Below are 24,594 nucleotides of genomic sequence, written 5' to 3' on the forward strand. Positions count from 1 at the left end.
GGAACAAGAAGTAGACTACTCAGAAGGACTGCCAATATGGGCAGATGGGGCTATACAGGGAGAAAATTAAAAGATCCAAAGCCCAGCTGGTGATTTATTGGTTATTGCCATTGAAAACAAAAATGCTTCTTGAAATACACTAGCAACAAAAGGAGGACTGAGGAGAATCTCTACCCTTTGTTAGACATAGATACAGATACAGGAGTATAACAATGAAATATTCTCCAGGCTCAGGGGGTGAGCATGTACTGCCGCTCACAAGTCTTTATAGATGCAGGTGCAATTCTGTCCCTCCTTAACTGAAGAAGGTGTTGTGTTGATTAATACTATGAGTATTAAGTTGGATAAAGGGTCTTTTTTTTTTTTTTTTTTTTTTTTTTTTCCCCACAGTTTAAAAAGTATTGCAAAAACTGAAAGGATAAGATCATAAAGATCATAGCTGTGAAGATTTTCTACTGTTTGTTAGATAATGTCCCTTCAAAGGAGTTGTTAAGACTTTGTTTTTGATAATCTGTTAAGTTATTGAATGCGTCTGGTTACTGCAGATAACACTGAAGAGTGTATAGCTAAATTCCTGGGCTGGGGATAGAATCTGTGTGTTACGACTCAGGGTTACTTTCCATCCCTGATATGTACTCTTCACTTTAATTTAGCATTCTCCCCAAAATTCCTTGCTATTTGCACACACATGCATACAAAAGAGAGACTCTATGTGGTAAAAGCAGAGGAGGGAAGTATACTAAGGAAAGAGGGTACTATATCCAACTTCAGTCATTTCTAAAATATTTTAATGTTTTCTGAGTTCATAAGTAGGTTGATATCTTTAAAAATCTCATGAAGAGTGGAATGTGTTTTGCTTTGGTAAGTATTATTTTTGAAGACTAGAACTACAAATATAAACTAAATGTAGAACAATAAAAATGTGATCTATTCTTGTGCTGATATAAAAATACTACAGTCTAGAATCAATTAGAATATTGCTGCTGTTTTAAAGATGATGATACTAGCAGATAGTCTAAAGCAGGTGAAAGTATTACTATTTTATTGAAGCCTTTTTTTTTTTTTTTTTTTTTTTTCCCAGTTCCTGTGTTTTAAATCTATGCATACTTCTAGTCAACCATTGAATATGGAAGCTGAAAACAGTGAAGTAGGGAAGCTCTTTGTTTTCATTTTTTCAAACTATGTCTCTGGGGCCAGATCCTAGTACAACTTGCTTTACATACTGAGAATTAACATCAATGCTGGTGTGCAAAAAGCTTGAATTTTTTTGAAATGCTGGAGTTTTGTGTGTTATATTAAATGCAGTGATATGCATATAAATGTGCTACTTCACTTTTGAGAAGATGATTTTCATAATAAATGCCAAATATCAGAAATATTTATCAATTTAAGTAAGAATGTACTGCTATTCAGTCACAAGACAATTTATAATCTGAGTAATGTACAACTTCATATTTGCCTTTTCTGTGTAAATTATGATTTGGCTTTCCAACTTACACATTTGCTTAGTTAAAAGCAACAACAACAAAATAATGTAATACTGAGCTATTGATAGACATTGTAGCAGTGCACCAAATTTGCTGCAGAGCCAGCTGTGATATGACATACCATCTCTGCAGGACAGTCATCTCTGCCTTGTGCTTCAAGTACGCTAGCACTTTCTAGCACTGGAAAAATTCCTGTTCCCTGCAATTGCTTTTCCCTAGAGAAAAGAACAATTAAAAATCTTTAAGTATGTCCAGATATATTCACATAATATATTTCTCTGATCTACTCTTCTCAATGAAAGAATAAGAAGATGTATCTCATATATCACATCAAAGAGAATATCTTACTGTATATTATATCTTCTTTCCCAAGATAATGTTAAAAACTGAATAAAACCATATTGTTTGGTTTAGGAAGGGGGAATCACAAATGAAGAAATCTTTTAAAAGCAGAAACTAATTCTGTGTTCTTTGTTTAAGGATGTTTCTGTCATCATGGCACAGTGCCACCAAATTTATCTTAGCTTGTTCGTCTCATTGTCTCGCACAGTGCAACATACTGTATTAAATGCATTTTCCATTCAACAAGAACTCTGCCTGATATCTCTGACTCATCCACCTGTCTAGTTGGTGTTCTTTGACTTAATTGATCTATCTTTGAGCTCATGTTTTCTCTCATGCCTTGTTTGTCTTTCTGGCAGTTATATTTGGATTTCACACATTTAGTGTTGTCGTACTTACTGCCTTCAAGGCCAGGGAACATTTTGCACTGACATTTCAGGTACTGTGACCTTGGACTTTGATATCTTGTTGGTGTAATTAGTTTAAATGTACCTCACAAATTTTTATTTATTATTAGAGCTATGTAGAGGCTTTTTTTTTTTTTTTTTCTCCGCCTGGAGAAGCCGTCCTGTAAGCTCTTTCTGCTTATAATACAATTCCTGCTCCATGACACATCCTTTGCTCAGAGGAAAATTCATGAAATAATGAAATCTATAAAAAAATATTAATGAAACAAATCAGACTGATAATTTATCCATGTTTTCATGTTTTATTACTTAATGACATGTTTAAATAGGTCTTTATGTGCTTATCAACAAATATTTGATGTCACTAACCTAGTCTTTGTTCCCAGAAACTCTAGCATGAATGTACATCCTTATACAGTATTATTTAGTGAAATAAGGGCTGGGAACTACTGATTCTTCTGTATCAGAATCCTCATAAAATGTTGAGTGTTTCAGAGTTCTGGAAAACGCTGGGTAGCTGTGTTGTAATATGAGACCTTGTCTCAAAATGCTGGAGAATGGAGGTTTACAATATATTTTAGTCTATTTTATGAAACGTAAACCTTAGGAAAGAACATTTTCCATAGACCAGTTCTTAGACACTTCCCCAAGAGTGTCTGTTATGTGCTGTACAAGAAAGAGGAGAGTAAATCTCAGTGGGGAAAGGGAGGTTTATTGTCCCAAGGCAGGGTGTTTGGGTGCAGCTTGAGTGAATCTGTTCTGAGGAAATTGTGTGCAAAATGGAGAAGCTGACTGAAGAAAATAAAATTCTGTGATTTTTACTACGTGCCCAGCAGGCATAGACACATACAAGTGCAAAAGATGCTTCAGAACCTGAAAAATAGGAAACGTAGACAAAACACAAAGTGTTCTTTACAATAAATCTTATTAATTGATACAAAATAATAAATTGATAAAAATGTATGCATAAAATGTTCACCCATTTTTGGGAAGTGTAGATCTATCACACTGTTCTCACTGTTGGAACCTTTGGCACTCACTTGACTAGCATTTTAAATGACAGGAAGTACAGAAAAGGTTAACAGACTGGCAAGTGGTGATTATGGTGTGCTCCCTGCCACCCCACTGACAGTAGAATGGTCCCCCAGGGATTTCTCCAACAGCTGCTGGCTCTTCTGTGCATGGGCCACCTTTCCTCACCAGCCCCTGCCCTCCTAGGGATTTCATGGAGAAGGTAGAAGAAAGGGAGGCACTTCTTGACATACTCAGCTTTCTGCTAAGGAGGGCAGATACACTTTTCAACTAAGGAAATCATGGGGCAAGGTACAAAGGAATTTTTTTTTTTCCTTTTTTCTAAAAATCATTGCTACTTTGGATATGCTCATTACAGGAAAAACAGACCCTGATTTATTGCAGGGTAGTGTGAAAGAGACTGCAAAGAGCTGCAAAGGAAAAGTTCTAAATCTCACATGAAAAGTAAATATCTGGTTAAAAACGAGGTCAGATTTGCATAGGATATGTTCAATTCAGCGCAGCCCTAGAGCAACTGTGACCTATGCAAGAAATTACACAGACTTCTCCATTGTCTAGAGAAATAAACTGTAACTTCCAGTGCCATAATGACATTATGCAGAATGAAGATTTTTCTTTTTTTTTTTTTTTGTAGAAGCACAGAAATAAACCATGCACAGTTTTACAATATTTTATAGATTACTCAATTTATTTTTTCTCCTTTTTTTTCCCCATGAATTATTTACTTCAAAAATAGTAAAAAATAAGTGAGTGTTGATAGATTCTAAAAAATGTAGTAGGTAATTGAATATTTCACAGCATTAGAAGTATGGAAAAATCTTTAATCACTTTGTTGTGGGGTAGAAAAAATTGAATACTTAGTCACATCCTTTTAAAACTCAGGAATCTATATTCATAGAACATTTTGATACTGCAAAATTGATTTTCCAACATTTTGAAACAGAAAAATCACTAAAATTTAAGGAATATCCTGGAATTTTTGTTGTTGTTGTTGTTTAGGAGAAGTTAGTTAACAAATAGTATTTTGAAAATATAACACTTTGCCCAACACTGAAAAGATGCAGTGTGTTAGAAGCAGCTGTAGAAGTGATAAAAAGCCCAGTTTTATCCCCACCTGTGCATGGCCTGGGGTAGTTCTGGGAAAACATTCTGGGCCTATTAATTGGTATTTTTCAGTGTGTAGATCTCTAAATGAGGCTAAAGCTTTTAGACTAAAGATATATCACTGCTGAATACTTATGCATCACGCTGCAATAAAATTCTAACATTTAAATTCACTTGATTTTTTATTTTATTTTTTTAATATTACATGTACTCTTGAAAGTATATCAGATTATTCCATTAAACTATATATTCTTGATCCACGTGAACAGAAGTAATTGAAAGGATAACTCAATAGCTTTCAACTTGGGACATGGGAGAAAGACTAAAATCACATCGAATTTGAATGCATCCTCCCCACACAGGCCTTTTAAATCATCCTAACAGTCTCACAAAAGAGGATTCCTAGAGAACAGGAATTCCTATGGGATGATATACTTAATATTATTTTGTATTTCTTTGCGTCAAATGAACTCTAACTATAAAACACTCATTGACATGTGTTTGCACACTTGTGCAAGTGTGTATACATTTGTACTTTATATATCTAATGAATTGCATATCATTTATATTTTATATAACTGTTATGAATTGCATATGTATTTCACCCATTTTTACGGTAACTGCAAAACCTTTGACTGACAAATGGATTTTAAAAAATTTGCATTTCTTACTGAGCTGCCACTCTTACCAAGTTTTCCACTCCTGCTGTCATAGTTTACTTTTGAGTCAATCATTTGCCTGCCCTAGTTATTTCAAGTGATTACTTCAGCATAGCCTCCATTGGGATGCTTTAATGTAATGTGAATTCCCTTTCAAGACTGGTGAGATGTGGAGGGAGAAAAGAAGAATGATGGACATCAGGAAAGCTGAAGACATGTGGAGGTATGACAACCCAAATAAATGAAAGTAACTCTGCTGCAAATGATGTCGCTGAACAGAAAGCATCTGGATAAATAAGGACGCAGAATATGGAGAAAGACAAATGCAGGGAAGGCAAAGTGGTAGATCTAAAAAAGTCTTGATGTAAAGCATTCATATTGAAATACTGAAGCATGACTTCTCATAAAGAATAATTATTCTTTTTCCACAAAATGTAGGAGGCAAATGCTGCTGGCAGTTCCAGTGCATGGAAATTGGTTCTTATTACTGAATCTTTCTTTTTGTTATTCTTGCATTCTTTGCAGCACTCACTTTCTCATCATTAGCATTTGGCCACTAGTAATACTAAGATGTCCTGGTATAAATAAGTTCTTATGAATTTTTGAATTGTGACCAAACAGAAGTCAGAATTGACATTAGTAAAACAAAGATTGACTACCTAGGGACTGAGATACTATTATATGAATTGAAAATAAATGCTTTTGAATTTATTATTGTCATTATATTTTATTAATTTTCTTCTGGTTATTATGTATAGCTCTTACTTGATTTGTAAGGAAAAGAGGAAAATCAGGTTTGACAAAAAGAATCTTGCCAACATTTTGTATTGGTTCTAGTACAGTGACCATATGATTGGCCCATATTCTACTGTAAACTACCAAGCATTTGTATCAGGCTGTATATCTTTTTGAATATGGATCTTTGAAAGATTGGAGCTGCAATTAGAAGTGAAATATATAAAATGTTTTCTAGACAAAGCAGTTACACTTAGATATTTAAAATTCTTTTCATTCTTAACATTATGAAGTTTTTATTTAATACTGGCCTGCCTCATGAATATTTCTTGTACCAGCTCCCAGCTGGCAAGACTAGTTGCAGAAATTCAGTGCAACATATAAGACCTAACATTTATTCCATCTTTCCTAATAACATGCACTGATTTGCTAAAGAACTTTTCACTCATAGCGTCCTTCGGTAGAAAGGAGTAGGCATGGACCTGAGACTGATAACAACCTTGACGTCATTATTAGGATAACTATTTTGTCTATTTAAGTGTTCCATGAAGCCCTGACTTTTCTGCAGCTGGTGCTTTGCTGTTCCCTAGCATGGCATGCACAAATGCAGGCCATCTTTCATTCTCAAATGAAGGAACAAAAGTGCTTGGCTTGATAGTGGCAGTTTTGATACAAACACTATTGCCTACGGGAGAAGAATCTGCTACATGTTTCTCAGAATCAAAGTGACTGTGTTGCAGTCTGTTGTTGCTTTGTCTTGAAAGCAGATGACCTCTGGCAGTGCATCCAGGTCTTGCACCTTTTCGGAAATCTTTTTTCTTCAAATGCACTCTCTGGTGTGAAACAAAGAAATTGCCTTTTGTAGAAATTTCATGGAAGAAAAAGCATAGAGGATTTCTGATTAAAATGCACAGAGCAGTTGTGCTAGGGTTGTACTCACACGGCAAGAGGAAAATGAACACACAACTGTTCATTTTAATGAGGAAGTGTAGGTGGAAGAAGATGACCTACATGATTTTATGAATAAAAGATATAATCTGATGCAATCATTTCATTAATACACACATGGCATGAAATGAAAGCAGAGTGTAGCAGATGGCTGTGAGAGGTCTTAGATAGGCGTTTTCTGTTTAGTAGCTAACTACTTAGGTATTGAGGATTACACCAAATACTGTCAGAAAGAAAGCACTCATCACATTGGTCTTTGAAAGAAAATATTCCAGTTTTATAAAAGTAATGTAGGAATATCTCCCTTTTGTGACATTGGATGGAAAGTGCAATCACAAAGCTAATGTGGGGCAATAAAGATCCAGGGAGATTTATTCTGAGATAAAATATACGGAAAAAAATGAATCTATATCTTTAAAAGGGTGTAGTATTTGGGGGGTGCTTCTGTAAGATATGGATCTTGTTTTCACATGAATTAATCTCAACATAGAGAACAACAAGGTTGGAACACAATGATTCTATACATGATCTGACAGGTAGGCAGCGGCCAGCTGGCTGCTTTGCCCTGACCAAGTCATTCCATCAGCACTGGGGCTGCAGGGAGTCTGATACCAGAGCCAAATATGTCGGTGCAGGCCCTGTGTGGTCAGCCCTGTATTTGAGGAATGCATAGCCTGAGAGATTTGTTGGCCTCCCAGCCTTTTGCAAAACCAAATCAGGGCAAAAGGGCTGGATTTCTTAGAGAGAATCTGTCCTATCTCTTCTTAGAGACAGATTAACCTCAGTTTGGCATCTGAACTGAGGACACACACAGTCTCATTCTCCAAATCTAATCCAAGATCAGCTCCATCTGTATTATGTTAACATGAATTAATATTGAGGCAGAGCCATCTTTGAATACATGTGGAGGCTGGAGTTCTGATTTCATTTTGGAAAGGTTGTTTGAGCTCGGTTATTGTTTTGACTTTGGTATGGGGAGTTCTTTTTGCTGGTGTGAGGTTTGTGAGGGTTGTGTTATGAATGCTGAATTTAATCTGCAGACAAATAGTCATTCTCTTCAAATGCAGAGCAAACCAAATATAAATACATCCTCAGCTCCAAAGCCTGCACTTGGGAGTGTGAAGCCATCTTTATTTACTTTTTATACAGCTAACAAATATGTGGAACTGGACAGGACTGGCCCTGTTTTTTTCAGTAAGAAATGATTATTTGTAAGCCTTGAGCTTTGTATAATTTAAAGTGCTGATAATCCTGAGTGCTTGTGAATGTAATACGTGCGTGATTTTATAATGTGAATATCACACATGATGCAGATGCTTCAGTAGCATTCTTACTAGTCTACTCATCTGCAAATCATAGCTTTATCATGGACTGGAGTATTCAGGGAAACAACGAAAAATCTAATAACCCCAAGAAGCTGAAGATCTTCTTAAGTCTACTATTCAAACTTCAGATACTTTGTAATTTAGGTATTTGTCAGGTGTATGGAAAACTGGTAATCACAGCCTGAACCTCTACTTAATCAGCTGAGGCAAGTGTCGGGTCAGCTGTGGGTGCACAGGTGAGAGTAATTCAGCTGTGCTCCCGGAAGGGGTGAAGCTTGACTCCACCTTCCCTAGACTTCATTTAAGGGCTGACCACCATTAAGGCAGCATCTCTTTGAGGTTGCTTCTTTGTGGAGAGTGGGTAGTCAGCCTCAGCATTTTTCAGCCAGACTGAAAGCATCCATATTGGTAAGTTTTCCCTATGGATAACCTTTTGAATATCTATTACCATCTTTTCTATTATTCTACCTTACAGTCAGGCAAGTCCGTGGGTTGCTGTTGCCCATGTGGTGAATAAAGGGAATGTTAATAATTACTTTCCATTCACTTAAAATGTGTGTTAGCATCAAGAAACACTCAGATTGTAATTATTATCTTTTTGCCCACTTTCACAGAGATCTGAAGTCCACAAACAGTCAAGTGTAAAGACAAGCATCCAGTTTGTGAATAAGGTGATGATGTGGCATATGAAGCTACTGTTAGAAAAGGAAAGGTCAGCTGTTTTAGAATGAGTTACAACTCCCTGACCTGAAATATTTAACTTTAAAACACACATAAGCAAAGTATATTTCATATCAGCGTTTACATATCTGTAACATTCATTTACGTTACTTCCCCTTTATGTTTCTACAAGTGGGCTACCACCAATAAGTAGATCTCATAACAAAGAGCAAATACTGGTTAACTGATTACCAAAAGCTCAGTGTACGGTTTGATCAGAATTTGATTCCTGTTTGTTTACTGGTCATAAAAACTCAGATATGTATGTTTTCTATCCTGAGGCTACTTAACAGCTTCCCTTTGTAGAAATGCATATACTTGACTGTGGACCAAAATCTCCTCTGTGCTCTTCAGTAATTTCTGTCAAGGTCTTTCTCTCTCTGGTTCTCCAAATAGGATTATCATCATTAGCTTATTAGCATACTCCCTGCCCTCTCTCCTTCTGCACATGCATTACTGCTTCCTTTCTTGTTTTGATCTCTGTTGTTTTCAGATGCCTCTCCACAGAGATACTTTGTGGCCCTAATGAAAAACTTTATGGCTGATAGATACTGCAGTCCTTTTAAAACAAAAGGAACAACTTTTTTTTTTTTTTTCTTTCTTTATGTTGCTGCAGCAGCAGGTTTTACAAACACATGCACATACTGCAGGAGGTGTGAGTTTCAGGTTTAAAGAAGGATGTTGTCAGGATTTAAGGAAAAGCAATGGTGTTGGAAAGAAACAATCCAGATTACTTCTTAACATCCACTTGATTGGATAAGACAAAAAAATCTGAAATTTTCTCTGCAAATAGAGGCATTCATTGATCTTCTCATATTTGACATTTCCCCATTTCGAAGGCTTAAGGATCCAGTCAGGAAATGGACCCAGTAACATGAATCAGGGACCATATGCACACATCAAAGGAAAAGGCAAATTTTAAGGTGTCTGAAACACACCAGTGTCCTGTACATTGATGAAGCTTGGCTCCATATATTTAGAGAACGCTTCTCATCATTAGCACAACACATTTTTTTTCATGAGAGAGCTGCAAATTAAAGAGGACCATACTGTTTAGAGTGGCCTAAACCATTCTGCTTTGGAAGAAGACTGATTTTACTGAGTTTGGCAGCAGGAATGCTGATCAGATTGATTTGAATTTTTCTTATGTTCATTTTAATAAGATCAGTTGAGCAGGTAAAAAGCTATACTTTATGGAAATGTAGAGAACACACTTTAGGATTCACCACCAGGGAAGAGTCAATCCCAGCAGGTGTCAATGTTTGTCTGAAATTGTTTGATAGTGTCTCAAATACAGTCTCTAAGGGTTGCCATAAAATAAAAAAATATTTAAAACATATTGTAATGATTTTGGGGAATATGTAAATGTTTTATAATGAAGGGATGTCTTTATTCTCATGCTGTTTGGAGATGTTTTGAATGAAGGTTTGGTGTCTTTTCTTGCTTAAATCCAATCTCAGAATTCTCTGAAATGGCTATATATGTTCACTTCTTAGTGATTCTTGTATTATATTTGTGATCAGAGGAAAATTAAGGCACAGCTTTAAGACCAGTATCCCCCAAAGGTAAGCAGTTGTATTAGTTGAGATTGCTGCTGCATGACACTGCTGTTCTCTCAAGCCCGGGAACTCTCAGAGCCCCACAGCTCCCGACTCTGCAGTCAGGCACAGGGGCACAGCACCCCGGAGTAGCAGCCGCGGGCCAGTGCCGGTTCCCCGGGGTACTCTCCCTTGGGGTCCTACCCCAAAGGTGGGGAGGTGGCCGGAATGACCTGGCCGCGACCGGGAAGGGCTCTGGTCGGGCGACTAGCTGCTCGCTGGCGAGGGGAGCCTCGTGGCGGCTGGGCCAGCTCTTTCTCCGCCTCCCTCCTCCTCATTTATTTACTTCATTTGTTTTATCTCATTTATTTATTTATATTCACGGGAATAATAAAAAATGAGAAAATCCGAGCTCTGCTTTTGGCTGCTCTCCACCAACCTGTCAGTGACGCAAGCGGAGACTACTTAAAGGCAGATTAGAGGCAGCAAGACATTAAAAGCCAACCTTCCTCCCTCCTCGGCGCGGGTCCGCCGCGGCACGAGCTGAGTGGTCCGGGCCGGGCTCGGCCGCCGCGGGGCCCCGAATAGAGTCGGGCCGAGCCGAGAGTCCTCGGAAGGGCTGCCGCGTCCAGCTGCCTTTCTACTACCGGACTGCAGGCGGTAGAAGGGGGTTTCTCCCGTTTGTTTTTTTTATAATTTTTGTTGTTGCTGTTGTTGTATTTTTTTTTCTTTCTCCACCCCTTGCAACACAATAACAAAAAGAAAAAAAAAAAAAAAGTGGGGGGAAGAAGAAAGGGGTAGGAAGAAGTGAAGAGATCCCCTCCGCTTGCCAAAGTCTTTGTCTCCGGATGAACAGCGATGGGGGAATGGACTATTCTAGAGAGGCTACTGGAAGCTGCCGTGCAGCAGCACTCTACTATGATAGGGAGGTAAGGGCGACGGGGTGCTGAGGGGGGGAGCGCGGGGTTGCCCAGCTGCCGAGTCCTGGCGGTGCGAGCAGACTGCGCGGGGCTCCTGCCGTGCGCGCCTGGAGACTGCCTGTGTGCGGGCGGAGCGGGCACGGAGCCACGGCACAGGACGCGGAGACACGGCGCTCGGCCCGACCTCGAGGAGTAGGGGGGCTGCGGGCAGACACTGAGGGAATTCCGCCGCTACAGCGGTCCCGTAGCCGGAGCCCTTCCGCGCCTCTCTGCGCATTCTGCAGCTGAGGCCCTCGCGGTCGCTGTTGTTTCTCCCAGAGGGGCCGGGGCAGCTCCCAACAGGAGCTGGGGCTGGCGGCGAGGCACGGCCGCTCCCCGCCGCGCCGAGGCGATACCGCACCGGCTGCGGAGCTCCGGGACGATCAGCACTGGACAGCTCCCGGTCGCGCGCACTGACGGGCTTCTCTGTTCCAGGATCCTGCTGACCGTGGTGGTGATCTTCAGGATCCTCATTGTGGCCATTGTAGGGGAGACGGTGTACGATGACGAGCAAACTATGTTTGTCTGTAATACGCTGCAGCCAGGCTGCAACCAGGCTTGCTACGACCAGGCTTTCCCTATTTCTCACATAAGGTACTGGGTGTTCCAGATCATCATGGTGTGCACTCCCAGCCTGTGCTTCATAACATACTCTGTTCATCAGTCTGCTAAGCAGAGGGAACGGAGGTACTCCACTGTCTTCCTCACCTTGGAGAGAGACCAGGATTCAATGAAGCGTGAGGACAGTAAGAAAATCAAGAACACTATTGTCAATGGGGTGCTGCAGAACACTGAGAACTCCACCAAAGAGGCAGAACCAGACTGCTTAGAAGTGAAGGAGATCCCCAATCCTGCAATCAGAACTACAAAATCAAAGATGAGGAGGCAAGAAGGCATTTCTCGATTTTATATCATCCAAGTGGTCTTTCGAAATGCCCTAGAGATTGGATTCTTAGTGGGACAGTACTTTCTGTATGGATTCAATGTCCCTTCCATGTACGAATGTGACAGATACCCTTGCATTAAAGAAGTAGAGTGCTATGTCTCTAGACCCACTGAGAAGACTGTGTTCTTAGTGTTCATGTTTGCTGTCAGTGGCATTTGTGTGGTGCTCAATTTGGCAGAACTGAACCACCTGGGCTGGAGAAAGATCAAAATGGCAGTGAGAGGAGTACAGGCAAAAAGGAAATCCATATATGAAATCAGAAATAAGGACCTGCCAAGAATGAGCATGCCTAACTTTGGCAGGACTCAGTCAAGTGACTCAGCTTATGTGTGAGGCTGTGACAGAACTGAAACTTGGTGCCAGGTGGAACAGACCCAGACACTATTAGAGAAAGGTACATTGCTTAGGCAAGCATTTTATCAAACCACCAAGAAAGCCATTAAGGTATTGGATCTGCACTTACTGAACTAGCTGCAGAAATGCAGTGCTATGTAAAAGACTGAAAAACAAACAAACAAACAAACCACAAAACAGCTATAAAACCATGCTTGATCTAGCCTTACAGCTACTATTATTACTAATTTTCTTTCTAAAGATTGAATGCTATCTGTTGGTGGAGTGGCTTTTTGGTCATCATTAGGATGAGTTTACAGTTCGGACTGTCTGACTGATCTTTGTAAACATGTAGAATGTTCATATTAAAAATCTGCAAGGATACTCTATGTGGGGTGGGATGGGGTGGGGTAAACTGTTACAATGTGCAGATGTAAGCATGTTTTAAAAGGAGGGTAATTGCACTGTGACCACAGATCTATCAGGACATCTGCTTTCACCTATCTCAGATGTCTGATGTTATTTTGCTAGTCTGCATCACAGAGTTCTTCCTGGTGTGTATTACTAGCTATTTTCTAACATAGTTTGTGCATCATCTAGTTATGCTAAACAATAAATGCTGGATATAATTTTGCCATTTATTGTTTGCCTGTCCTCACACACCAGAGTCCTTAATCATCTTATTTTAGTTGTGATCTAAAAAATATAACAGCACATTTCAGTTCATTCCCTGATATGTGCATGAATAAGATGGAGTTGGTTCATGCTGGCCAAGTTACATACTTACCTACAGTTACCTACGGTGACATACATACCAAAGGAACAGAGTTCATTGCTTTTAACTGTGATTATATCACCTTCTCTCTGCTCTTATTTGTATAAGTGCCATACTTGAAACATCCAACTCTGTACTTAATCAGAAGGTTGTTTTGGAATACCAGTTGTAATAAAGTGATTTTATACTCTCCTTTATTTCTTTTATGCTATTTGTTTAGTCATTGCAGTGGTGTAAAAAGCAGCTAAAATCTCTATTCATAAATAAAGTATTTGCCTTTTTTTTTGTAAGCCAGAGAGGTTTGTTCTTCTTTATTATTGTATACAGTTGTGGAAATATACAAAGTCAAAATAATTGACTTATAAATACTCTTCAGGGTTTAAAGTGTCTTGTTTATATTCTGAACTCTAAGTGACAAAACCTGGGAAATCAAGACTATTCATTATGTCCGTTTTCCTCTTAAGCAATAATTTTCTGTCTTTAAAGCCTGATCCAAAGCCCACTGACACCAACAGCCTTCACTCTGCTGACACTAAGGGCAACACAGTTGGCTGCCAAGGTCACTCTGGAAATAGCAGGGTGTGTTTACCTTGAAAATGAAACAATTGCAGCTTTTCATCAGGGAATAGTAACCTCAGCTTTTCTGCTTTACAGCTGATTCAAGAAAGACACTGTTCCTGTCCCCTCGACTTACTGGTAAGCCACTGGGGCAGTCAGAAAGAAATCTCTATTAATAGCAATGATTTTAATATAGGGTACAAAGATTTGCTTACGGACCATACCTAATTCCCAACGACTTTGACAGAGGGTATCTCACTGGCAACAGTAGGACTTGGATCAGGATTCAAAAACCATAAGATTTCATTCTTAACTAAGTGTTATCTGCACTTTAAAGAAAAGTGCCCAAATGGTGATGGAAAAATTGGGGATACTTTATAATGCATGAAGGAGATGAGGGTTTAGAGCTACAAATGGCCTTTTGATTGTATTTTATTTCAAGCCTGACTATGGATTTTATTATACTTTGTCCTGGAGATAGTGCATATAGATCTTTTCTTTATGGATTACAGTAAATATTTCAACATTTAATTCTTTTTGCTTGCCAGTGTTGAAAACAACAACAGCAACAAAAAACCCTCGCACACAATAAAAACCAAACCACAGAAGTCATTAGCTGTTAGATAGTGTATTCATTATCATTTTCGCTTATAGGCTTTTTTCTTCCAAAGTGAAAAAAAAATACTTTGAAATGTGTCATGTTTTTAAAGATTTTAAAAATCTTTTTCCTTATGTAAAAAAATAAATTTTTTACAGTTTGATTATAGAAGATCATAAAATGGACTTATCAAATGATTCTGTGCAGTATAAATGCTCACTGATATTGCTAGTTGACTGCATGTTCACTGGAAAACTGCCGGTTATTTTTAGAAAGGCAACATGGCAGCTAAAATCTCCATCTGCAATATAACAAGCTTCTAAAGATTACTATTTGACACACAAATCCAAGCCTGATCTTCATTTTGTGGATTTGTGGGTTGTTCTGCAAATTCACCTTTTGAATTTATATTGAACTGGAAAATGTTTGACAGTCATAAGGATTGTTTTAAAGTTGAAGAAATAGGAGATTTTGTGCAAAAGACTTGATCCATTGCCAATTAAAACTGAAGGAAAAAATTCATGCTGACTTCACTGGGCTTTGGTTCAGGTTCAGCTTGATTTCCTGTCAGGCAGAAGAGCTAATGCAGGTTATTTCTTGTAGATGCATAGCCAGTGTTCAATCAGACTCGAGTGAAGGTGCGCATCTTGATAGCTGTAAGGTTTTAATGCTTAAAATTCCTTTGCATATGACACAGAAATGATCTGTTTATAACAGTCAGAGCCAGTGACTCAGTTCATTCAATTACTTTATGCAGTTGCACATTTTGTACTTCAGTAAGCTGGGATTCTTCAGAATTTTCATAATAGAAATATATAGGGAAATACAAATGTTGATTTATTCAATAGTATCAGTGATAAAGAAGGCAAAGGCTCATAGTTTGATAAATAAAATACAATTCCTCTATTTTTTTTTAAATTTTTTTATTTTTTGAGTAAGTTCTAAATAATTTTTGTATTTCTGAAGAGAAATGAAATGATGTCAGAAGATCAAGTGTTCTAGCCTGCCTATTCAACTGCTGCATTTTGTTTCTTACCTATGACTTATTTGTCATGAGCAAGAGAAATACTGGAAACGCCTTTTTCAGTCAGTGTATCATGTAAAAGTCATATGATTAATGCTAATGGACTTCTTTATCATGAATGCTGACTGTTTATTTATAGAATAAATGCTTTAAAATTATCACAACAATGGGAAAGCGTGTTAGCTGAACAGAAATGAATGAGAGTTGAAGCATAAATTATGGCCACATAGGCTTTGCTCCTGTCTCATTGAAATGAATTAGTTTTTCCAGTGATATGTATGGAAGATTCAGATAATAAATATGAAAATTCAGTTCATATCTGTATTATTCATTTCACACCCTATTTGGTACTTGTGGACAATAATGTTTCTCAACTTAAATGGAAACAAATATTATGATCACTAAAGAAGTACAGAAATGGGGTCCAAAAAGTGGAGAATTGTGAGGGAGAGAACAGGCATAGACTATTATGTCTGATGTTGCACTTCATGAAATGATGAGATTTGGCTTTCTCTGAGATGAAGACAGTTCCCAAATGAAGGGAACATCCCATTATTTCCTGAGATTAACTGGGGGGATTACATCTTCTCTAATGTCCACCAATTTTCGGGACATTTTGGGACGCTTCTCCCAGAAGTTCTATGTTATTGTAAGCTTTCAGAAAACATGCTGAACTTTAGAGGTGGATACATAGAAGTCAAATAATCCAAGACACAGTTATAAATTAAGTGCAGTCTTCTAACTGAACAAGTCACATTTAAAGAAATAAAAATTACTTTTCCTTCTATGAAATTATTGCACTATGGGCTGTGCTAATAGCAAATTTAACTGGGCAATCGTGTACACAAGTCATAGCTAAAAAGAGGCTTGCCTTCATTGTATTAAAATCATTGTGTTAAAATCTGTCAGCTTTTACCTGGTAATGTCTGAAATAGAGATGATAACTGAATATGTATGACTTCTTTATAAAAATGCATGGTATAAAATAAAATGCAAGTTTAATTTTAAAAATATTTTATGTTGTTTCTGATGCAATCATGGTAACATTTTTTTAAAAAGAATTAAAATATTTCTTTACGTTTAAGAGTAACTTGCAATAAACATACATTAAAAGTGGTCTTATTACATGGTCAGAATTCAAATACAAAGGGATTTCTACTGCATGTAATATTCTAAAAGCATAGGTGTTTTGAAAAACTTAATTTTCTAGAAACATCTTAACTTACCCTTAAAAAATGTCACCCTGTTCTAGCAGCGTCCTTTGGATAAGAATGTGTGAAGCTCTGTGTATTCAAGGCTTTTGAGAGGGAAGATTCCACATCTGATATTGCTAAATGTCCTCAATGTACTTGAATTAAATGTATTTTTAAGTATAAAACATATTCAATTTTTAACTTCAATTTTCTCATTTAAGAGTGGGAATATAGCTTTAAGAGCAGGAAAATAAGTTTGTTTGTATCTCTTGTATTTGCCATATGTCTGTCAGAATGTATCAGAAGTGAAACATTACATATTTCTATTTAATGAAACTACTGAGGTTTCTCTATTTAAAAATGGAGTGGAATCACATTCTAAGTCAAATTTTAGCCATAGAATCCAGAAAATAAAAAGATTTAACCAGGATATTAATTTCACAAAATTCTCGGCTGCATTTATTTATTTATTTATTTATTTATTAGTGAGGTGAAAATTTTCTTCACCTTTTCTTTAAATCTTCAATTTAAATTTCCAAATTATGCCTCCTGGGGTGCGTAATGTTCTTGTTTTACTTTTCTAATCATCATAATAATCTAAGATTCTGTATGTATTTTAAGGTATTATAATTCTAAAACAGAGTTAACAAATATTGTCAGTTTTTTTTTGCCAAATTTACATGAGACAGACCATTAAGTATCACTAGAAATATGTAATTACGAACCTGTCCAACTCTTTTCACTAGGATTTGTTTAGTACTTTAATTATTACTCTTAAATCAAGTGTTCTGTGCTTTCTCATGGCACTGTCTTGTCTATAATTGTGTACTGAAGATTTTCTCTACCTTCAGCAATGCGATTTGCTCTTCAGATTTTGGCTTGCTTTCAGATCAATAAGATCAGCATGTGAGCAATCAATGAAATAAAAGTGATCAGTGGAACACAGGAAAAGAAGTGAATTTTAAAATGACGTTGATCTTAGAATATAGTAAATTAAGTCAGTCTCTATGGTATTATGAGGCATACATGAGTAGATATTGTGTATCATTTGCAACCTTACTAACAAAAAGGCAGTTAGAGACTTCTGAGGGACTCATTTTGAAGTCATTAGTTTCTAAATGTCTCAAATGGTTATTCAAAACTATCTCAAGATGATGTATAGATTGGATTGTAATTGTGAAATTGCATGTAGAGTTTGACTTCTCCATTCTGGTATTAAAAAAAGAATGGACTTCAATTGTACCATTTTTATTACAATGCACTAAAAGCATGGATGGATAAAATGTTTCTAGTACAATTAATGAATTTGCCAGTGTGATCCATTAACATTAACATGTGCAGCTAAATCTTACTTCACTAAGCAGAATATATTAATTAAACTCTCATATTTACTCAACACCTTGAACTTTCTACAGTAAACTATACAGTATTTTAAATTCATTTTAAACTAATTAAACTTCGAGGCCCTCCTGTATGCTCATGAGAACACATATCAAGGAGAAGCTAGCTTGTCAGGGTGAGCATATGGTTATCTAAATTTAGCCTGTTTTATTGAAAAGGCGTCAAATTTGATACGTTGAAACTGTCACACCGTTGGAATAGCAGTTTATGCTTTGCAGTATTACATACTGTGTAATGGTACAGTGAGCCAAGTAGCTGTGCGGCAATGGATACTTGATTCCTCCTAATACTGAAAAGGCTAGGAATTTATTTTCTCTGAATTTTCTTTTCCAGTGATCTCCTGCTTTGAATAAAAAAGACAAAAAAGGAATCATGACAGAAACACAGCCAGGAGGCCTAGCTATGGTAAGGAAATATGTGTAAGTTTCTAAAACAAAAATATAAAAATAGAACAATGCCTGGACCATTAATCATAGCCAAGCAGGACTGCTCAGAAACATGTCCCGCTTCCCTAGTATAAGGTTTGAGTGATGCTATAGGGCTATCTCAGCTACAATACAGATGCTGCAATTCTCTGTGGAAATATTTATAATTAACCCCTGAGTGGACATTGGTCTGAGTGCATGTGTAAAAGGTACTGTTTGGCTGACATACCTGTTCAAGAGTTAAAGCTTCTGATTTTTTGGTCAGCAAAATTATGCTGTTATTCACCATGAAATGAAACACAGTCATTGAAGTGAATGTGTTTTCTCAAAGTTCATCCTAGGACAGCTGATCACATTCTCAGAGGAACTCAAAGCACAAAACAGACTCAAGTCTGTTCAGCAGTAGTATAAGCAAAACCATGGGGGAGAGAGAACAGGAAGATCTGGCTTTGCCAGTTTTCTACTGCTATGGAGAAGCGGGGAATTAAAGCTGTGATTACAGCTTGTCCTTGCCTTTACCCCTGACTTCTCTGCTCAGACACTGCTGTCACCTCTCATATGCAGCCCTTCCCTGGACTTAGCAGCTGTGGCAAGCTCAGTGGCAGTGCCTCTTGTTCTCTTGCCTTTGCAGGATGTGTAATGGGCCCAACAACAGAAGAACCCGAGCAGTTGGCAGCTCTTGCTTGTCCAGGGATAGCTTCATCCTTCTTGTGCAAGACAGCTGCTCGTAATATCAAGTCTTGCCTTGGGCATGATTATTCATGCATTCAATCCATAGAGCAAAAAAAAAAAAAAAAAAAAAAAAAAAAGAATCTCATAAAACAGAGTTATTGTATGAAATTAAGGCTGTAACTTCCCAGTGGCTCAGAGATGTACACAACGAAACTCTTTACACCAGATCATTCATCCAGAAATGCTGACTCATTACAGAACTAATGGATATAAAGTTAAATTCTACATATGAAGGTGTGAGGGTACTTTTTCAGTGTCAGTTGGAAAACCTCAGAGTAATCTGAGGAAGAACAAAATGTCACATGCAAGTTAATGAAGAATGAAAAATAATGTCAATATTTTCTATGAAGTTCATTTTGCTTTGAAATAAAATGCTAGATAATACATACAAAGGGTCTTCCATGGGGAGTAAAGTGAGTAAGTGTCCCCTTGCCAATTTTTTTTAATAACACCTTCTGGCACTCAGCAAACTCGGAGCATCAGGATAGTTCTATACTGAGATGAATTTAAGTAAAGAAATATCCTCAACTGAAAAAAAAAGTAAAGTTTAAAAAGTCTTCCATACAATAAATTCTATTGACTATACTTTAGAAATCATTTGAATTGTTTCTTAAAACAAAATGTATCAAGACAAGTTTTAAACTAGTACCAGGAGAGACTAACTTAAAAGAAAATGGCAAACACTGCTGGAATTAGAATGACAGAATTCAATATATTTTAAATCCCAATTTATATTAATTGCTATAGATGATGCTGATAAAAATCTTTTGTGCAGAAGCAGTGTGCTTCTATATATCCATGCTTAAAGAACTGTACTTCATCTTGTCATATTTATAATGGCATTGCTAAAAGCAAGATTTAGCTATTGCTAAACCTGATACAGCAGAATCATTATTGGCACTTCATTTGTGGAAGTTTCCTAATTTTTTGTCCATTTTTTTCTTTGGAATAAATTGACGTTTTAGAAAAATAAGATGGGAGTAAAGACAAAAGAAGAAAATCCAGTTCTTAAACAGTTTTTAATTTTATTTTTCAGTGTATTTGGAAATCTAAATTCCCCTGGTAATTATTTGCATTAATGTTGAGTAAAGAATAAGGAGTGTACGTTTAGTCAATAGACTAAAACCTTGTTGAGTGAATGTGCTTTTTCTTAGATATGATGGCCCTTAGAGAGGCAAGCTTCCTGCAGCAGGCTCATATTCAACCAGTGGAGGTTGAGTGAGTGTTCTCAGTATGTGGACAAAACCAAAACAGTGCACACATGTATATACCATATGCAAAACAGACACAGAGCACATTCTGCACAACAGCAAAAGCCTCATTCTGCTGCCCTCTCTGGCAGCACCTTCACCTAAGTCAGGGGAAAAAAACAACCAACAGGTGCTTCAAGTTTTGCTCTTCTTAATGGGCTTCACACCTGGACGTTGGGCCTGAGGATTTCCTCAGATAGCCCTGAGGCATGTCAGGGGAGGGTTTGGGCAGAATGTTACCCCTGACTCCTTAATTATGTTTGCCAGCTGATTTTGTGTTTCTACTCTGTGTGTGTGTGAAGGTGGATTTCTGGTGGGTCAATTGCTCCTGTGATGGGATTGGGAGAAGATGGTTGGGAGTTTTCTGCTTACTATTGTCTCTCTATGCTTCTTTTTCAGTGTGCAGATAAGCTTTTAGAACATAAAATTTTCTATCACATTTATCTGTTGCTTTTGGAATTTTTACCATTCTGCAGTGGAGATTATGACAGAAACACATAACAGGAAAAGTGCTAAAATCTCCTTAGCTGTATCCATGCAAGATCCTGCACTGTACTGCCAAGGCTGTTGTTTCAACTAATGCTGGTAAGCTTTATAAGAAGAATCTGAGCTGTTCAAGTAGTTTTTCTTTTTTTTTTCAATGGCAGTCACTTTATACCTGGGATGTCATTTCTTTCATCAGCTCAATGAAAGTGTCTCACAGTAACCTAAGTGCAAGCTGACCTCACAGTTGTTAAGAAATTCAACCCTGACGTATCTTCTCAAGGGGAACTGAGAGCTAGGGTCAGAGACTTCTAAAATCATCTCAGCTGGTTCTTCTGCAGTACCTGTCAGCAGCCTTTGATCTGTTTCTCAGCCAGCAAAGCAGCTTCATAGCATGTGACAAATAGTTTTTCTGGATTGAGACATCAGGTCCCGAAGTCCTGATCCGAATCTATTACTGAAATCAATGGGAAGAACGCTATAACTTCTTTACATGCAAGGGATTTTTATGAGCATTTAGGATTTATGTCTAATCCAAAGAACACAAGCTTTTATCTGGAGTTTTCATCTTAAAAATTAAAAACTTAACATTTTATCCATGTTGCTGTTCCCATGGTGTATTTTTTTAATTCATAACTGTGTTATTGACAGTATATATTTAAGGTTTTGACTGTTCTGTTTCTGATTTCACACATTTTAAATGTGTGAAAGCATATGTAAAGGTCTTGTTGCTTGTGTTTTGTTTTCATCTTTTTGTTAATCTGATTAATTTTAATAATAGTTTATATTTCAAATCTTACTTTTATAACTCAGTTTCTTTTTCTTCAGCTCAGTGGTTGTTGGTAGTAATGGAAAAAACTATTTTAATGCATTAAAAATGCCTCTCACAAATGCTCTGTTAGAATCTTAGTAAACATATACCTGAATATTTTTCACCATTTTATTACAGGTGGCAGGTCTGAGTTGAAGCACTGTGCAGCAGACAGCTGCACATCACCTGTCCTCTTGCAAAGAAGATGCAAGAAATATGGTATGCACTGAGCAAATATGAGAAAGTAAGCATTTGAATAAAAAAAGAACGTGCAGAAATTTTGGCAGTATATCTTGCCCGTGATGGTTTTGGCCAGCATGCAGACTGGGTTGTAGACTTTGTTCAGTCTCTTATTTTCACCATGTAAAGTGAGAACAGAGTCTGTTGCTGTTTTTACAACTAAGCAATGTCATAAAAATATAATACTGATTAAACATATTCTTTTGTGCAATTCCTGCAGCTGCATGTCAGTATGAACAGTATGGCACTTCAGTATGAGCATGACAGCTGTCTTTTTCTTTCTTTACTCCAGTCACATTTTTTGTCATCTTGCTAGTTCCCCATACACATAGAATTATTAGTATTTGTTGAGAAGATGTGAGGTTCTGTCATCTCCCTTGGTATGTTTAGGCTGCCTTTTAAATCTTTACAAAAGGAGATGGTCTCAAAGATCATTCTTATTTCACAGATTCACTAGGCCTCCCCTTCCAGATGGACTGCTTTTCAATAGCTGGTTATCCATGGGGTTATTTTAACTTAATTCAGGTGACTTTAAGAGCTAACGACAAAAACAATCATCAAGGAAACTAACTGGCTCAGACTCATGGCACAGCAGGACATCTTGTCAAGGTGAGAGGATATTCAGTCACCATTAATCTAAGAATTACATTGTGCGCTTCCTTCTGAATTTAGCAGTTACTCCTGTTTACGGTTACTCCACTGACCTGAACATACCCAGAGAAAACCTGTACCTCTCTCCTTGTAAGACATTTTCTTCTAGCCCTTGCAGTCACTCACTGTGAGGACTACTTCTCTGCTGCATACACAATTAAGCTTAAACACTGTTGTGAGCCTAACAGTGGTGCTAAAGAACTCAGACTGCTGACTGCCGTCCTCCTGTGGCTGAGGTGTCCAGCGTTAAATAAACTCAGGTTTCAGTTTACCCCACTGCAGGCAATTTAGGGACACCATCCTCTGATCTGTATGTTTTCTATGTATCTTTGGATCTTGAGGTGGAACTACATTGTCATAAATACAGGAGTGGTGAAGCAAAGGCTATTTTCTACCATGTTACTAAAAGCTCACTATAGAACAAGTGGCCTCAAGTTTTATGAAATTATTCTGCATTGTATAACACAATCAAAACTAAAATAATAAAATAAGCTCAGCTCAAATACGTATGTCCATTTATTGTAGCAAATTTCAGCATCTGATTTACTGTTTTTCACTTTGTTTCCTTCCATGAAGATGTGGGAATGTGGCTGCTTGTTTTTTAAACAAACTGGATTGTCCCTTGACATCTTGTATGCAAGTAAAAGTCTGTGGATGATGTTGAAAAAAATGGCAAAGATGATTTACAAAACGTGAGGTAAATCTGCAGCAGAGTCAAGAATAAAGCTTATAGGCACATTCAAGCCCTTGTAAATAAGGTTAAAGGTACATCAGGCTATGATTTCTAGTGTTCTGTTCTTAGTGGTGAGTGAATCCCTGTTCTTTGTTATTCAGAAGCTATTCAAGCGTCTGTCTGATAGCTGATACATGGACTACAAAGATGAATGGTAATTAAATCAGCCAAGCTGGGCTACTTAAAGTAAATGACCTGGAACTATGTGACTAAACCACATCAGTATAATTCAGTCTCCTACTATCTAGCATCCTTGTAACAAAGCAAAATGACCAAGAGACTTCTGGGGTGTTTCTTAACAGCTGAGAGCTGTTTAAGATTTTCAAAAATCTAATTGGTTCAAATCTTCCCTAATGCTGTTGACTAAGTTAAACTGCTCTTTTTAAAAGTGGTGCTCTGATTTAGTTTTTTGAGGTTAAGAGCTTGTAATTAAATGATTTTCACACATTCTACCCCAATTCTCTCTCTTACAGTACTGCAAAAAAGAAGTGAACTGAAAACAAAATAGCACCAGTTCTTTCAACTTTATTCTTACACAGGTGATTGTGACTATACAAAAATCCTGCGGAAATAAGGTAAGTCCTAGGAGATAATTAAACTCATACATCTGTAAATGGGTGATGTAGAGAGATGGGAAGTATTTCTCATTCAGGGCTGGTCACAGTGGACGACTGTCATCTAGCCTCAGATGAGGCACACAGTTCAAAGCCTGACAGCCACCTGGTAACTGTTACCAAACAGGATGTTAACAGGAACTTTGCGTTGGGAAAGGAAATGTTGAATTCCCTGACTTGTTATTTTCTTGCTGCATTATGAAATTCATGAAACTTTATAGAGCCCTTCTACATAGGTCCAGTTCTTGAAGTTGAAGTTCGTTTTGTTTAGGGCACAGAATTTGGTTCAACTCCATACAGAACTTGGTTTAGAAGTCTGGAGGGTATGACCACTATCTAAAATCAGGACAAAAAGAATCTATTTGAATCTTGACTCATTAATTGGCTCTAATCCTTTATGTGCAACCCAAGGATGCTTTTAAGACAGTAATGTGTAATTCATCAGCTATCCTGAGCAAAAGCAGATGAATAGAAGTGAATCTCATTATGCAAAAAATCTTGAAGGTGAAAGAATAGAGCATTCCAAAAATACTCTCTGTATGTAGCACTATGACACCTGATGAGAGTTTGG

The 24,594-nt window shown here is 37.4% G+C and overlaps 1 protein-coding gene and 1 non-coding gene across 2 annotated transcripts; both read left to right on the plus strand.

The window, feature by feature from the left end:
* Positions 1-10,685: 10,685 nt before the first annotated feature.
* On the plus strand, positions 10,686-15,929 carry GJD2 (gap junction protein delta 2). The gene is made up of 2 exons (XM_015864911.2): positions 10,686-11,226; positions 11,692-15,929. Exons 1-2 carry the CDS (start codon positions 11,156-11,158, stop codon positions 12,533-12,535), a joined length of 915 nt encoding a protein of 304 aa, XP_015720397.1. The 5' UTR covers positions 10,686-11,155; the 3' UTR covers positions 12,536-15,929.
* Positions 15,930-18,416: 2,487 nt separating this feature from the next.
* LOC107314995 lies at positions 18,417-23,984 on the plus strand. Its single transcript, XR_004307529.1, has 5 exons — positions 18,417-18,489; positions 20,891-21,076; positions 21,924-22,029; positions 22,474-22,634; positions 23,883-23,984. It is a non-coding gene; the product is annotated as an uncharacterized LOC107314995 (transcript).
* Positions 23,985-24,594: the final 610 nt, after the last annotated feature.

This window comes from Coturnix japonica, chromosome 5 (assembly GCF_001577835.2).
Source record: "Coturnix japonica isolate 7356 chromosome 5, Coturnix japonica 2.1, whole genome shotgun sequence".
NCBI classification, from domain to species: Eukaryota; Metazoa; Chordata; class Aves; order Galliformes; family Phasianidae; genus Coturnix; species Coturnix japonica.

Coding starts and splice junctions, on each gene's coding strand:
- GJD2 (XM_015864911.2), top strand. CDS start 11,156: ATGGGGGAATGGACTATTCTAGAGAGGCTACTGGAAGCTGCCGTGCAG. Junction 11,227..11,691: donor CACTCTACTATGATAGGGAG/GTAAGGGCGACG, acceptor TCTCTGTTCCAG/GATCCTGCTGACCGTGGTGG.